At 42.5% G+C, this 17093-nt stretch overlaps 1 protein-coding gene across 1 annotated transcript in view; it reads left to right on the plus strand.

The window, feature by feature from the left end:
• Nucleotides 1-1211: 1211 nt before the first annotated feature.
• PDE4B (phosphodiesterase 4B) overlaps nt 1212-17093 on the plus strand; it is a 179069-nt gene continuing 163187 nt past the window's right edge. Inside the window, exons 1-2 of the mRNA XM_065655575.1 lie at nt 1212-1253; nt 3241-3476. Coding sequence (XP_065511647.1) covers nt 1212-1253; nt 3241-3476 — 278 coding nt within the window. The remainder of the gene's footprint in view (nt 1254-3240; nt 3477-17093) is intronic.

Consider the following 17093-nt stretch of genomic DNA (forward strand, 5'->3'; position numbering starts at 1 on the left):
GCACGGTCGTGTGGTGGCTGCAAACCAAGCCGAGCCGAGCCGAGCTGCCACGTTCGGGCTCCTGAATTCATTGCGGGGTGGGAAGCAAAGAACAGGTCTGTAAAACCAGCAATTGCTTTTTCAGTACCTGCTGCCGGGGCATTGAACCTCACGGTGAAACTGAGGGGTGTCTTCTGGGACCCCGGCTGCCAGTGGTGGCGGGGAAGAGGATTCAGTGCCTAATTTTGATCCAAATACAGTTCGAAATCCCTGATTTCTCGGAGTGAACATCATGCCAGGAGTCAAACACCACCAAGCCTGAAGCCGTCGCACAGCTTTTTGTGGTGCCCTCAGCGCCGAATTTTATGAGCAGTGGCCCTTAAGCAGTCTTGTACCTCAAGAATAATCCTTCCAAGCAGGGGAGAAAATTTGTCAGCACACAAAAACAGTATTGCTCCAGCTCTACGTGTTCTGTGGGGAAAGAAAAAGCCCACAACCCACAGTGTTCTCTCTATATAATAATGAATGGAGCTTTTTGATGAGCGCTGAATCCACAGCAAGGACGAGCAGGGGCCGCTCCGAGGAGGTTTGTTCCATGGTCTGGGTTTCATTCCCTTCGTGTTCTCGCAGGGAGAAAAGTGGCTGCAGCGTCACCCTCCAAGGAGGCTGGAATTTCCTGGCTGAAGTGCTGTGTGCGTTCCAGTGTTGTAATAAATAATGTTTGTGAGCTATGATTAAATCTTAGAATTGCATACAGATGCAATTCCTTTTTTTCTGGGAGAGGCAGCTCAAGCCACTCTTGGAGACCTTCTGTACTGTACCCCTGAGCTTCTATACTGTACCTCTGAAAAGGGCTCATTTGAAGAAAAAATATCTGCGATTATTAACAGAACTTGTTAGCATTGATTCCGTATTACTAGAGGTGATTCAGGGCTTGCTTAGATAGCAGAGCCTTGCGAATTCTGGTTACTTTTACATGTTCTTACTAAACACTGAATTATGCTTTCACTATTAGAGAGATACACTTGCGTAGCATCCGCTGCCAAGTCCCTTACGAAAATGGACAGTAAGTTATAAATCAGCTGTTGTGTTAGTAGTTAGTTTCCATAGTTTATTATCAAATGAGTTTGTTATTTAAAAATACATTTTCTTTTCCTTTCAGGTTGCCCATCTGAAGAAATTGGATTAAACGACACGAGTTTTTTATAACAAGGTGCACTTTAATTTCCATAATGAAGAAAAGCAGAAGTGTCATGACAGTAACTGCAGATGAAGTAAGTTTCTTCTAAACACATTTTATTTTTCCCAGTACTTCATGACAGTGAGATTAAAAGTTTGTTTTGTCTTATTTTCTAAGTATCCGGTTTTGCTTTGGTTACTCGTTGATTTCCTTAGAGTTGTTTGCAGCTCATATAATAAGAAGAAAATAAACCCTGCACATTTAAAACCAAACCAACCCCACACCAGGAGAAATTTTATACTTCACTGTTGTTACTTATATACGTGTTTCAACATCTCTCCCCAGTGTAGTTGCTGAACACCTAATGCGATGATGCACGTGCTATTCCGTTACTACATTTGCTAATCATCATCGTAATCCCCTATTAATTAAACTCCTGCTCCCATTCTCTGGAGAACTGTATCAGTTTGTAACGATGGCGTGATAACCGCCGCTTAATTGTCTTGTTTGTCACGGCTGGGGCTCGCCAAAGATGGAAAATCACATGGAATGTATGTGAAAATACAGCGGAGGAGCGGAACCTAATAATTAGTGTATCCTGTCGTGCTCCTTCAATAAATACATGATTTTTTTACACTCCTTGACCGCACGTTGCACAGCTGCATAGTTGGTTTGCTTGAGCATAATGCTGGGTCCATTCAGTCCTTGCTCATTTGAATGAAAGCAGGCGTCTGAAGTTGGAAGGCATGCGAGAAAACTCTGCTCTACACTTAAATAATAACAAAAAATATAAACAAGCTTATAAAGATTATTAATAAAGACAGGTTATGGCAGATCCTCATACAGAAGGCAAAGGAGTATTTTTGACCTGATTTTTTGCTGTGAAAGGGTAGGGTGTGGATCACTGAGGATCTCTACCATATTTTTGGAAGCATAGCATGCCAAATATTTTAAACTTCTATCTTGGCCATTATGATGTTGATGCCTTAGTAAGTCCAAGGATCCGCACCAACGTGCCTTATAGCACTTCAGGCAGTAAAATAGCTGTGGATCGTGTTGTTTCCTCTTTGGATGCTTCACATGGTTGTGGGATGGGCGAGCAAGGAGGAAAAGCTGAGAAAACTCGTAGTTTGCCATTGTCCTGCCAGTCTTGTCTTTCCTTCCCCTGTTCATACATAGAGTTGTAGAATCATTTTGGTTGGAAGAGACACTTGAGATCGTCGAGTTCAACCATAGGGCAGAGATCAAAATTCCAGAGCAGGTAAAGAAGAGGAAAACCATAGAGGGATTGCTGTAGACATATACACCTGTTCCGATAACCCTCCAGCTTCTACTGGTAGCTCATCACAAGCAATAAGGAAATATTCTCATTTTTATTGGACAATTCTATTTGACTAGCTAAATTCTCTTTAAGACAGACCAAAGCTGTTCCGCTGTGGGACAACTTCAGGTTTGGGTTTGAGAAGACTGAGAGCCAGTTCTGAGATCGTGGTGATGTTTTTAAATAAAAGTCAGCAGAAACTACAAGAGGAAAAACTTCTTCAATTGATCAAAACCTTGTTTTTTAGACTATTTCTGTTAGGAATGCCAGATGTGGGGCAGGGTAGCCCAGCTGGGAGTTCTTCTCGCTGAATAGCTCTTTGATAATTCAAGGTGTGTCTAAATTCAGTATTCTTGACACCTTTGTCTGCCTGGTGATTCATCCAAAAAAAAGAGGCAAATCAGTAAGTTTGTGCTGCGGAGAGGAATGAGACTTAAGATGGACGTTGAGTGGAGTGTTCTCTGAAGACGTTCAAAATTTCAGAAGTTTAACATATCGCCAAAGCGATCTGGATTATCGAAGTGTTCAACTAGATTAGAATTAGCTGTTGAATTTAGGTTAGACAAGTTATGCGTAAATTTTCAAGTTCATTCATAACTTGATAAACTAACAATGCGGCACAGTCAGACTCTCCCAAGATCCCATCACACAGTTGTTTTTTGTGAGCAGCTGTGACTTCAGAACAAAAACTAAATGTGTCTTATCCTCGCGGAGGAAAAAAGTTGTTTGCAGAACTTCAGTGGCTTTTCTGTGTTTGCAGAACGCTCTGGATTACCTGGAGTGCGGGCTCAGCAAGTCCTACAGCACTTCCAGCCACGCACTGGGCATCGACCTCTGGAGGGGCCGCAGGTGCTGCTCTGGGAACCTGCAGCTACCGCCACTATCGCAGAGACAGACGGAAAAAGCCAGAACGCCAGACAGAGACTTTGTCTGCAGACCAACCACCCTGCCCCTGCTGACGCCTCCCAGCATCGCCATCACCACCTACCAAGACTGGTACGTTATTTCCATTTGTTATGAATCTCACGTAGTTGTGGGATTGGGTTTTTTTAATTATTTTTTCTTGTTGTTTTCTGTTTTCGTGTTGTGGGGTTTTTTTCTTGTTTTAAATTTTTTTTTGAAAGGCATTAGATAATTATATTAATGAGTATTGTTGATATCTGTCAATTGGTGCATTACAGATGTAAGTTTACAAAGCAATTGCCTTTTTTTTTTTTTGAATTCTACTTCTGTGAAAACCTCTTCTGCTCACTTTTTAATGCATCCTGATGAAACTTGTGTCGTAAATTCCGATCTTGGCCAGAGGATTTGTGGTATTGGCTTTCCACCCACAGGAGGGTTCAGGGTGGTAGGCGCTTCTACGACAGATTGAGGAAAAAGCCTTTAGCTCTCTGGCTCTTTCTTGTCCAAGTGTTAGAAGAAAGGCTTGGAAAAGCATTTGAATCTGATGTTAAGATCGAGAAAAGTCCCAAAGAAACTACTAGAGAGCTGGTTAAAAAGGGGATTAACAGGAGGTGAGTTCCAAACCAGAAGCTGAATGTGAAGTTCCAAACCAAGGACATTCTTCTCGAGGGAGGAGAGGAAGACAAATCCCTGAGTGTTTGCACGTTGGAATTGCAGTGGCAGATTTTATCGGCGAAATAAGGTTGGGTGTCCAGCTTGCTGTATGAATTTTGAAATGGTGTCACAATGCAACCTTAAAACCTGTGCTCTCAACTTCAGATTTCAAGAGTGCTTTAGGTTCTCGTTTTTAAATGCTCCGCTCTCAATTTTGTTTGCTGTCTGCAAGACATGTTCACATTGTTATTTCCAAGTCTGAACTTGGTTTTAGCTTGTGTTAAGCTCCGCACTCTTCAGAGCTGGCATTTCAGCTGGCATTTGAACATTTATAGAGGACATCCTAAATTCGCTCATTAGAGGCCTTTAGAAACAGTTTTCCTATTGAAAATAGGATTTTTAAACTATGCACTTGAATAGATGAGCTACAGCGTTCAAAGAGGAAATAGCAGGGGTTTTTGTTCAATTTTTGCATTTAATTGCTGTGGATAAGTTTAACAGAGTGAGTTATTTCAGACAGTGGTTATGAATTTTGACCATAGAAGGGTTGCTTTACCTTTAGGAGCATTTTATGAGTGTTCCCTTCTGTGTATCTGCAGCGATTTGCAATCTCAGCCGCAGGACAAGTGAGCCTATTTGTGAGGTGTGCTTTTAAGAATGAGTTAGTTCTGCTCTTTGAATACACGATTTAAGAAAGTGCAAGGAATTGCGATGGATTTATTTCCCTTGTAACACAAGAGGGCATTGCTGCTCCTCTCTGCCATTCTAGCTCAGTCAACCTGTGCGGATTGTGTTGCACCACGTCTATTTTTCTTGAACGTATTCCAGTCAAGGAGAAAACACTTGTAATGGATACAGAGGTTATTTCTTTATTTCTGTTGGTCTCTTAGAAGTGAGCAGATAGCTTTTGAATTTTCTGTTTTGCTGGAAGTTGCTGGGACTGTTGCAACACGTTGTTGTTATACGTGGGCATCATGGCATCCCCTCGCCCTTCGGACTCGGGCAGCGGGTAGATCGACCGCTCTGACAGCTGGCCAGAACATTGGTTTCATCTTTATCATTTTCTCCTGAAGTTCTGGTCACCAGGGGCTTTTGCTGGGGTCAGCACTGTTCTCTACCCCACGCCAGGCAATTCCCAGTCATGATGGGAGATTTTTTTGTGTAGGAGCGATGCAGGTGGGATCTGGTCCCCAAGCTCTTTGGGCTTCTATTTTGTGGTTCAGTTTGGCGTGAATTGTACCCCAGAGGCACGTTGTATTTGTGTAAGTGCGGGATGTGCTGTTGCGTTGAAATTATTTTGGAATGATGCAAGCACTGAGGCTCGCGGGGCAATAAAGGTCCCTAATGTGATGTGTCTGGGCTGTGAAAATTGTTCACTAAATGTGTTCCCTGGGTTTAGCTTCAGGACACCCAAAGGCAGACGGTGCTGCCGCTTGTACCAGGTCAAGTTCATTGATAACTGTTGCAGCAGTGGAATTAGTGAATGGTGCAAAAGGAAATTTCAATGTAAATGGCCTTGGTCTAAAACATTTGGGGTCCATGCGACTAAAATGCATAAACAATGTAAGGTCCAGATGTAGGTTTTATATAAAGGTAAATCATCGTAATTATTATGCCTCCAATACAAATTGTTTAACGTTCACTTAGTGTGTTTTGGGTTTTTTTTCCCCTGAGGGTTCACAGAGTTGTAGCTTGGAAACACTTTCTCCGAGAGATAATGGGACTCATTCAGGAGCGTGTAGGTTTACCCAGGCTTTCTGTAGTCTATTTCTGTGCATATGAAACCCCAAAGACAGATGTGAAACACCTCAGTGTTATGACATGAAACATGATTCCTAGAAATAACGTCTTCATTTTGCTTGCCTGCTGTGCATAGTAGCTGTCGTCTTTTTTTGTGATGACGGTAAGATTGTGAAGGAGCTTCCCAGTGATATCATGACGACAATTAATTTTTCATGCTGATATACAATTTCCTTGTTACGCTGTTATATTTAGTGTATCTTCAGAAACATGTACAAAACTTCTGTAAGGGACGTTGTCTCTTTTGCTGGGGCAGGTGTGATGGAAGTGAGGATTTCCATGGGCATTTCATCCTCAACAAAGGAGTCACTTCAGTTTGAGGTTTTGTTTCCTATTTGTGCAAGTCTTTGTAGGAATTTGTCAACCAGAAAGATCACAATGAAGTTTCTGGTGAGGTGGGATAAATCAAAACCTGATCAGAGGATTGCTCTGAACTCTGAGGTGCAAAAGCCCTGTCTCTGTTGTGGTTATTTCTCTTTTCTCCTGTTAATTTGATTAAATCCCTGGGGAAGCTCTCACTGTGTGTTGGGGTGTGCATTCTGCTCAGCCGTTCTTCTAGTTCTTCCATTGTCTGTTGGCACAAAATCTCCGCTATGTGCTCGTTTTTAAACTTCTTATTGTTCCTGTGCTGGAAAACTGTTTGTTTTTCTCCTGGATGGTTTCGTTGAGGCTCATGCTGATCTCCAGGGCGCCAAAGCATTTTGCTGGTTGTGCTCTGTATTGAGCAAAATGCCAAATATCTCTGTTATCGAATGAGATTTCTGAACTGAAATCCTGCAAGAGTTCATGTATCATAATACATCTGTGCTTCTTCCTGGAGGAATTTAGAGGGATGCGATACATGTGAAACGCAATGCTTCCCACTAATTGGTGGAGGGTTTTTATCTGTATATTTTAATTTTAGGGAGGATCGTGAACAGGCTGAGCTGACTCAGAGGGAAATAATTGCACCAAGGTGTTCCGGTGACATCCGAAGATGTGAAAATAAATCCACGGCTAAGAGGAGAGGGGGGGAAAAAATCTATCTGTGTATACCTAAAAAAACCCAAAATCTCAATTAATTTCTAGCAGCATTTACTGGAGTAAGATTAAATAATAGTGCTACCTGTTGACTGTAGGATACCAACAGATCAAGCAGCATTAATTGTGATTCTGGTGGGGCTTTGTGCATCGTGCACAGCTCTGGATGTTACCAAGCTCTTCGCAAAACCTTCCCCATCGATGGAGAGCAAACCAGATTATATTACAGCGGCTCCAGTACTTTGTTTCCTTTTACAAATGTTGTTCATTATTGGTTCAGTGTAATTTGGTTCTAGCATCACTGAAATGGTTCAAAATCCAATCTGCAACGCCAGTGCTGTGCTAAAGGCTGTTCTAAGAATGCACTGATTGGGGAAATTTAGCTGTTCTGGGACTGCAGGAACTGGGCCTTGAAGAAAGAATAAGAGTTCAAATATTTGCGAAGGCTAGAGGAAAATAAAGCTATTCCTTCTGTAAGTACTTTTTCTGCCATGCCTTTTTCAAAAATCACCTTGAGTTTACCAGTGGTAATACAAAAGTAAGAACCGTGAGAGGATGAGCCATGACTTACATAAATATTTTAACTTAAGGTACGTGGAAACCTAAAAAACAAAGCTGCTCCTGAGGTTTGTTAATAATAATAGTAATAGTAATAATAATAATAATAATTACTATTATTATTATTACTACTGTATTTTCTTGAGGCCAGTGCTGTTCTGACAAGATCTGTAACCAGCAAAGAAATAACAGGCAGGCTGACTCCAAAGCAATAATTCTAAGCCAGCTGTACTAATATTTCGTATGGAAATGGGCAAGCAGAACAAATTCAAAATAGCTTTCATGAATCATGCAAGGGAAGAGCTAGAAATGATATAGATCTTCAAGTGGCAGTCAAGTCTTAGAAGCTCCTTTTGCACAAATTTTGTCTATATTTTCGTAAAAGTGGTTAAAATGTTTTCCGCAAGCCTGCTCCATATTTTATAACTAAAGCTTTGTGGTAATAAACTCAGGCAAACGGGAAGAATGAGAGTGTGAAGAATATATTTGGAGCTACACTTGGGGCATCCAAAATAGTTCTCTTAGGCTATTTTTTGATACTTTGCAGCTCCTGGGTTGAGTTTAACAGCTTACTTCTGATTTACACCGTTTCTACAGGTTTTACTCAGGTCTGACAGTTTTGCATCAAGTTTCTATGTTGAAACAAAAATCAGTTCTGTGATGAGTTCCAAAGTATAAGGAAATAAAGACCTTAAGAATGATATTAAGAGTTGATACGGTTCATATAAAATACAGTAAGGAGCGCAGTTTTCTCAGGGCATAGAGATTCTCTTAAATATTTGGGCTATGGTATTAAATACCATTTGGGTACTTAGGCTGTATTTAGAGCATTTAGGCCGTATTGAAATATGTGTGTTGCTAATTTTCTAATGCAAAAGCCGCCTTGCTCTTCTGCAAGAGCTACACAAGAACTCACTTGTCTGCTAACGCGGTTGGTTGCTATTTGAGTCACATTCTGGCCACTTAATAAAAAAATTAACCATTAATCTGTCTTTAATTTTAAGGGCTTATTTTATTTTTTTTTCCCCAGCATTCAGAATTAACCAGCATACTTTAATGTTTTGTGAGCTTGCTGAATTATTGCTAGTGATTTGTGAGCGACCAGGTCTGCAGCTTGTTTTCTTCTGGAAGAATTTTATTGTGCAGGTTGGCGGTCAGAATGTAAAAAGGAAATATTAAGGAATTGATTCTATTTTCCATGTCCGTCTGAAAATCTTCCTGAAGTTGGGGTATGTAAAACCTGGGCTTGCAGTACTGCACGTCCTTCTCCAGATGGTGATCGTGGGCAGCAAATTAGATGCAGCATTAAAACCAAAACCAAACAGAAAGTTCAGCAGAATTTTGGGCAACTGAGCCCGAGACCAAAGCTTGAGCGGAAATGCAGAGTTCAGCTGGGGCCGGCTCGTAGCCGTCGTGAAGCTCGTTAGGCTGGTGGTAATTAATCGAGGGATGGATATGGAAAGTTAGAACGATAAAGGGGATGGAGATTTGCATGGATGATTAAAAAGGATAATGAAACTGTAGGCAGGTGGGTAACCTAAGCAGAAGGTGATATACCCAGTCACTACTTTACGTACTTGAAATCTGTACACCCTGTGGAATGAAAGGAAATGTTTAGGGTAAGAGGAAACTTGGGTAGGAACAGTGGGATGAACACCAGAAGTTGGGAAGGAGTAATGCTGGTTTGGTCAAGTGTGGGGCTTTCTTTTTTTTAATGTTGTTTTTACCTGTGGAATAATACCCTCTGAACTAGGGTCAAGTTTTATTCCTTAACATTATTTCAAATTCAACTAGATAAGAACTGAAGATTAGGATAGAAAAAAAAAAAATAGATTAGCTGGCTTCCCATATAATGTGAAAAATAAAAACCTAGGAGGAAAAAAAAAATCCTTTAGAAACATGTTTTTTATTTTTATACCTATATTTAAAATTATTTAAATCACAGGACGGTGAAGCTGGAAGGGATCTCTGGACGTCATATAGTGCAAAGTGTTTATTATTTGTATATAAATCCCATCAGTTTTTGTTGTAATAAAGCCAGATCAATTATTCTGGTTGAGCTTCCTTCCTGGATTTCAAAAGCCTGTACCACGTTTCTGTGGGGCATTTACTTACCTTGGAAAAGGAGGTCAACTGTATTCGTCATAACATCTCATATATTCTGTGGGGAGAACAGTTTTTAATTAGGGTGTGCTGTTTCTGGAGAATGTATATGATAGCTTGGTTTTGAAACTTACTATGATTTGCTCTAATTTTCTTAACAATGTGAAAGATGTGGAGAGTATTGGAGAGCGTTAGATCTGGAAACAGTCCCAAAGGGTTTTGTCTGCGCAGTGATTTTATTTTTTATTCCTCAGTAAGTAGAAGTATGATCAGTCCATGTGGGGATGGCTCATTCCTGGTGCTGAGTGCCGGAGCTGGTAGGAGTTTGAAGCGCTGGGGACTCCTCGGGATAGTCTCTGAAAAGCTGAAAATGTTCTGCTGTGAAATAGTTCTGATGTTGTCTACAGGCAGATCATAAAAATTACATGGAGAAGTTCGCGAAGACTTAAATCTGTCTGGGTTCCCCGAGGTGGGAGGTATGGTTAGAGGAAAATTCCTTGATTTTGTTGTCACCCTTGCCTCTCCCAGCTTCAGTTTAACACCTCACAAGGACGCGGAGGAGGAAATGTAGATAGTGAGATAATTTAGAGAAATGTCTTCTCTAAAATTTTGCTGCTTTGTCCCTTAGTAAGACGTTTCCACCAGAGAACATCCCGTCGCTGACTTGGATGGGGGTTCTTCCTGACCAGGAGCTATGCAGAGAACCGGTCAAAGAAACAAAACTAAACCATCAAAGAAATGAAACTGAAGCATCAAAACCCCAAAACTAAACTGTGATTCTGTGTGGGCACTCACTGGCCCTGCTCTGGGAAGGTTTGATGGGGGTCACTGGTGGCCCCCATCCCCATCTGACATTACTCAGCATGTCCTGGATATCTGTTCATAAAAATAAATCGTGAGAATCCTTCATAATAGGAAAAAATATTGGGTTACCCGAATATTTAGGGGTCACCGCTTGCTCGTTTTATATATAGTCAGTACAAATGTAAACCTGTCTAAAAAGAAATGGCTGCAAAGATAATTTGCGCTATCTCTGAGTTATCACTGAAGTTATTTTCTCAGCTAAAAATACACAGATAAGTGTTTTGACTGCCTATATTTAGGCATTGTCTGTTGCTGTCAGTTTTTGAAGCTCTTGGATCTTCTCGGTTGGAATATTCTTTTATTTTTATGTTTTCTAGAAGGCCTAAATAGAATAACTATGATTTATGTGTGGTGTTGTTCGTATAGAGCAATTTTAAGAAGAAACATAACGTTGGATTAGTCATAGGTTTTGAATTAAAAATGTCATTATTTTGTAAATGTCTTTTTGTACACAATTTATATTTTGTCATTGCAAAATAATATTTTTCTTAGTTTGCATTTATTCGATTAGTTGAATTTTAGTCTGCTTATGTGCTCAAAACGATAGCATCCCCTTTTTTTATGAATTGCAAAGTGAGCCCAGTAATTTTATTGAAGATGATGTTGAAGTTTGGTGCTGCAAGATTTGCCTGGAGATTCTAGTTGTTCAGAACGGAGGTAGCTATAGGCACACAAAAAAGGCTTTTAATGATTCAATTATAATTATATACCTCGATGCAGAATGAAATAAGACAGCTTGAAATGTATCTAGAGTGGAAAGAAATGAGTCACTGTTAATTAGCAAAAGACAATGAAGCTTCTGAAATATTATGCTCAAACTTCATCCTCCCAAGAATATAAAACAAATGGAGATTATGGAAATACAGTTGATACAAAAGCTGAATCAGACAAGAATTTGACACAACCCTCTTTTATCTTTAAAATTCTGACTAATGATGACTTCATCTGAAAGGGAAGATCAAACCCAGTTTGCTTTGTTACCTGGAGAACCAGCTCCTGCTGCTCAGCTGGTCCCCGGCGCTCGGTGTGGTTTTGCTCGGCGTTGCGCATGACGGTCCCGCTCCTGTTTTTTGTGCGGCCGTGCGAGCAAAGTTGCTTGAAATCTTGCTGCGAAGGCGCGCGTACCTCTAAAACCCACCGAAGAATTAAGGTAAATGTTACATACGTCAAAACGGGGCACGTTTACCTGCCCCTGCGCGCTGCTGGTGTCCCCGCGGCCTGGTGACCGTCGCTGTGCGTGACGCGTGCCTGAGCTTACGTTTGAGCAGGGATGAGGGAGCAGGACAGATGAGGGGATTTAGGTGTCCGTGGGGCTGGGAAGCAGCTCCACATCCCGGCATCCTGCCGTGGGCATTGAACAGACCTTGACAGGGGGTCTGCAGCCCCCGTCCTGGGGGTTGTGTGTGTGGGGAGCTGAAATGCTCGAGTTGGGTTCCACACACCGGGCACTCAACTCCCAGGCAAAATTCAACAAAGTCCACTTACAAGCCACATTTCTAAATACTTGCAACCAAGCTACTAAATTAGTTTACTTAACAACAATTGACAATCAGTTGTTATTTCGGTACTTAAAAGGGGCCCATAAGAAAGATGGGGACAGGCTTTTGAGCAGGGCTTAGCTGCTCCCTTTTCTCCCAGGGCCTACAGGGGAGAAGAAGTCACGGTACACCGCTGCAGCCAGGGCGGGCTCCTTCCGGAGAACCTCGCTACAAATGCCATTTCCACACCGCTCCAGAAGTCTTCTCCCACCCTGCAAGGAGAACCACCTCGGTTCCTCCCCAGCCAGGCACGCGGCCCCTTCTTTTTTATTCCTTGTACTGTTTAGGCGGGTAAAAATGATCAGATACCCAGCAGCATCACAGAGGACAGACACGGAGCTGCTGGAGAGCGGCCGCAGAAACGACCCGAGGCTGGACCAGCTCTGCTGGGAGGACAGGCCGAGAGAGCTGGGGGTTCAGCTGGGGAAGAGAAGCTCCGGGGAGACCTTAGTGCGGCCTTTCTGGACTTAAAAGGGGCCCATGAGAAAGATGGGGACAGACTTTTGAGCAGGGCCTGTTGAGATAGGACAAGGGGTGATGGTTTTAAAATAAAGGAGGGAGAATCAGGCCAGACATGAGGAAGGAATTGTTGGCCCTGAGGGTGGTGAGAGCCTGGCCCAGGTTGGCCAGAGAGGTGGTGGCTGAACCATCCCTGGAGACATCCCAGGCCAGGCTGGACGGGGCTCTGAGCAACCTGAGCTGGTGCAGATGTCCCTGCCCATGGCAGGGGGGGCACTGGGGACCTGGGGAGGGCCCTGCAACACAAATCGTTCTGTGATCTCTGACCTGCTGTGAGCGGTTCCTCTAGTTGGCAAGTCCCCCTTGAGACAGGAGAGCTTCTGCTGCTGGGACAGGACAAACCTGTGCCCTCTGCGGGCGTTAAACCTTTGTCCTGGGGTTTGGTTCTCGTTGGTGGTGCTGGTTAGTGCCAGCCCGAGCTGCCATGGAGCCTGCCCTTCCTTGGTGGTCATAGCTCTGCTTGTGAATGGTGACCTCTGCCTGGAGATGTACGAGATGTGTCCCTGGATGGTTCTTCTTGTTTTGTGTCTGCTGGAGTATCTCCAGGATAACTGGAAATCAACTCCTCCAGTTACTGACTAATCTCAATAAACTACTTGTGGTCCGTATCCACCTGGCACTGGTGGGGGTCAGATGCCTTTGCACCTCCTCTTATGTGTTTGCAGTAGCTACGTCGTGGCCTCCTGCAATCTTTAAACTTATTTTTTGTATCAGTTCCTTCCTGGGTCCCTCATCCCAATAGGAGCATGGTTGGAATGACTTGGAGGACCAAGAACGCGGCGTTGTCCTCTGCTGCTGGGCTTGGTCACGTTCTGCAGGTTCTCAGCCCAGCTGCTGCTCCGGGAGACTTGTTGCCCATCGCTGGATGCTCCTTCCATTCAGAAAACCATGAGACTCCTTATATACATGGACAGACCACAGCCACCTCCTCACTTTAACCCTGTTTTTATTGGCACTGGCAGTGCACTGCTCTCTGGGTTTTTGGCTGTGAATTTATCCCTTCGATTTAGCTGTAATGGACAAAGCGGTATGGGAGCTTGGACAGTTGTGCACAATGAATTCTCTGTTGTTTCCCAGCACCAAACATGAGGCGCTTGGCAAAGCTGGAGGTTACAACCATGCTGTTGAACAGTAAACGTAGTGAGATTTACCTGCCTGTGTTGTGGGGTTTTTTTAGGGAAAAATAACTATAAATAAATGGACGTTATAAACCTGATACTGTTTAATTTGAGAGAGGTGGTAAGGTGTAGATGATCTGAAACACAAAGTAATTAAAACAACTTGCATGCAAACTGGAATGACTTTTTGTCAGTCAGCTGCTGCAGAACTAAGAACCTGGAAGAGCAAGAGTAAAATACAAAACCCGAGCAGACTCGGATTAATGGTGAAGTTTTCTGTTCCTGTTCAACTGCCACAGGTGAGACCGGTAACGGAGAAATACATTTGCTCATGAAGATGATTTAAATCCTTCCTTTCAAAGGAGGAGGAGGGCTGTCCAAGGCCAAGCATTCATTTCTTGTCCTTCCCACTGCCCGTGTGAGCCGACGTGTTGCCAACCAAACCAAACCGGAGTTTTGCAGCGGAACGTGTGGCAGGATCACAAATGACCTGACCATGTCGGCACCTGAATTGGCCACATGGGATTATGTTATCAGTGAGAACATTGCTCTGGCAGAGAAATATTGAGGGTTTTTTTTCATACTTGTCATTGTATTATGTCTTTTTCGGATCTTTTTAGAGATTCCTTCATGCTACATCTCTGTAGTAGCATCCAGCCTTTTCTCATCACATCAGACGCAAAGGATGTGTGAAACTGTAAATTTTTTTTTTTTTGCTCTGGCTTCTCTTTTCTCTGGAGTGACCCCAAAGGTCTCTGCCTGTGAAGAACAAGTTGGCTTATTGAATTCACCTGTAAAATATATCTCCGAAATAAGAAAATAATCACAAGCGATACAGATTGGTCTAACATATGTGATTACTCACTATGGATAATATAGAAGGTATTTATATGTTCTCTGAGAAATACTCTAAATCAAGCACAATCAAAGTTGCTAAGGAAAATTACCATTACGAATAAGGTGTCTTACATCATAGCCCAGGGGCTTATAGTATATAAATTTATTTCCTCATATGTATCTACGAGGAGATAACAACATAAATACCTGTGGGAAAAAAAAAAAAAGCCATTGTGGCATGATAAGAAATGGTGCTTTTTTGTTTAAATACTAAAAAGTGCAAGGAACTCGGATAAATTGTGTCTCTGTCTTTCAGCAGTGTGGTTTAACGTGGGGGAAAAAACTGTACCCAGTCCAGTTTCAGGACCAAATGGCAGGTGAAAGGCGTCAGGCTCACTGTCACTGCTGAATTCTTCATCCCTGTTCCGAATGCAAATGCTTTTTCTGTGGCAGAGGACGCCCTGTGGTGCTCTGCTCAAATGGTACAATGACCTGGCTGACGTGGGTGAGTAATTCAGTGTGAACAGACGAGCGTCCAAGCCTCTCAGAACTCTCCAGGTATCTTCCTTAGAGACGGAGCTCATTTATTTGTGACTAATCCGAAAAGTATTCTGAATTTTCTGACCTTGCTGGAGTTACTGGATGTTTTAAAGACCTAAAAACTTACGAAATCATATATAGAGGCTGCAATTGTTGTGTCTAAACCGAAAATGAATATGCAAGCTGCTTAATGAGTGAGGAGGAGCCTGTTTGAAAGCAACTGGATGCTGGCGAAATGGGGAGAGCTCAAAAGGTCGCCTTTTATATCGGGTGGGTCCTGTTCAACCCTTGCAAAGCTCACAGATGTGGGTAATTCCTCTGCACCACTGTCCCGACTCTCTAAAATAAATAAGGATGGACTTTTCCAGTTGCTTCTTTCTTTTGTGGTTGGCTCAGCATTTGCACTGCAAACCGAAGGGTTGCTGGGTGCTGCGGTTCCGTCTTCTCTGACCGTTTATAGTGCTCCAAAATATCGCTTCAAAGGCCTCGACAAGAATTACCCGTGTCTGCCCAGCAGAAAATTTCAGAGGCCCCTAAATCTGTGGGAATGGAGATACAGACTACGTAATTTTAAACTATTAAATATAGAAAAACCTTATCTGCCAGTGGCGCTATAAATTGCTGCGAATCGTTGGGTTTTTCTTTTTGCTGCTTAAATGTGGGAAATTTGTCATGCAAACCTGTAATTAGTGATGTGTTCTGCCTCTCTCGTTCAGCATCTCCATTCTGCAAACTTTCGGGACAGTACAAGAAAACCCCTCAAACATGTCATTTAAAGTTTTCTGTCATGAAGCCATCTTTTAGAAGCTCTAGCTTGTGACACAGCAGATTTTGGAGTTGGGCAAAGGCAGGTGTGTGTATATATATATATATATATATTTTTTTTTTTTTTTTTACTTGAAAATATGCAAAACTGAGAGCAAAAAGCCTCCCACTTCTGGGCTGAAGAGACTTTCATGCACTGGGCTTTGCTCACCCTCTTATTGAAGCAGATATTTAGGGAGGGCTGAAGGAGTTTAATACATCAGCATCTCTTCACAGCTTCCAGATAATATTTATTTGCTGTTACATTTATATTATTGTTAAGCACAAGGTTTGTGCCGGGTGCTTTGGAAGTTTGGTCCCGTTGCTGTGTTTTGGTTTTACTGCATTGTAGGGAGATGTGGCTGATCCAAGGCATCTCAAATGAGAATGGTGAATTCATATTATTCGGGCTAAAAGTATTTTAAGGCATCAGAATTTGGTGTGATGGTTTAAAAATGTCAGTCATAGGTGTATGTTAAAGTAGAGGCTATCATCAGATTTGCTGCTACTTTGATTTGCTGCTAAAAGTAAAATTTGGACTAGGATGGGATAGAATTGACTAATACTGGTTCTGTCTCTAGCGTAACCAATAGCACTCGCTGGTGGAATGACACGGTGAGGCCTCTTGGTCATGATAGGAAGGAAATAAAGAAGGCATGAAATACGTATTTTATCGTTTCCTCTCATGTCAGTCTCGTCAGCTTATACTCTTCACCTTTCTTTTCCCTTTTTCTCCACTTGTGTCTGGAGAACAAACTCAGTCACTGGAAGGATTGAAATTCTCCACCACAAACACATCCCTGGGTGTAACACTGACTGTATGGCTTTTTTTTTAATTATTATTTTCTTGGAGTCTTTTCCAGGTTTTAGCAGTGCTGCATCCAGCTCTTCTTTTCACATCGCTGCTGCCTTTCCAGCTCTTTCTCGCCAGCCATCGCCCATCGTTTCCATCCACAGCGACTTCCATTTTCACGTTGAAGCACAATTCCTTGGCACCTCTTTTCCTGGCTGCTCACCCTTCTACAGCTTCCAGTCCATTGATATATTTTTTTGTCTTGCTCTAAGCTTCCTCCTAGACATCTCTCTTCTGTTGGATTCATGTACCTCCTCTCGCATCTTCACCTGTCTCCCATTGCCTGGGCTGCTCTTATTATTCCCAGCACCGGCTCATCTCGGCAATTACATCTTCTGCCTTAGGCCTCCAGCTGCAGATCACATCCATGTCACTCCTGTGACATTTCCAACGCAAATTTATTCCCGACTCTACCTGCAGTCTTTTTAACTGAGTTCTTTTCCAGTGCAAGTGACTATTGGCATGTTCACAACTCTCTCTTCTACCTTCTCATTGCCTCTGC

The sequence above is a fragment of the Caloenas nicobarica genome, chromosome Z (assembly GCF_036013445.1).
Source record: "Caloenas nicobarica isolate bCalNic1 chromosome Z, bCalNic1.hap1, whole genome shotgun sequence".
NCBI lineage: Eukaryota > Metazoa > Chordata > Aves > Columbiformes > Columbidae > Caloenas > Caloenas nicobarica.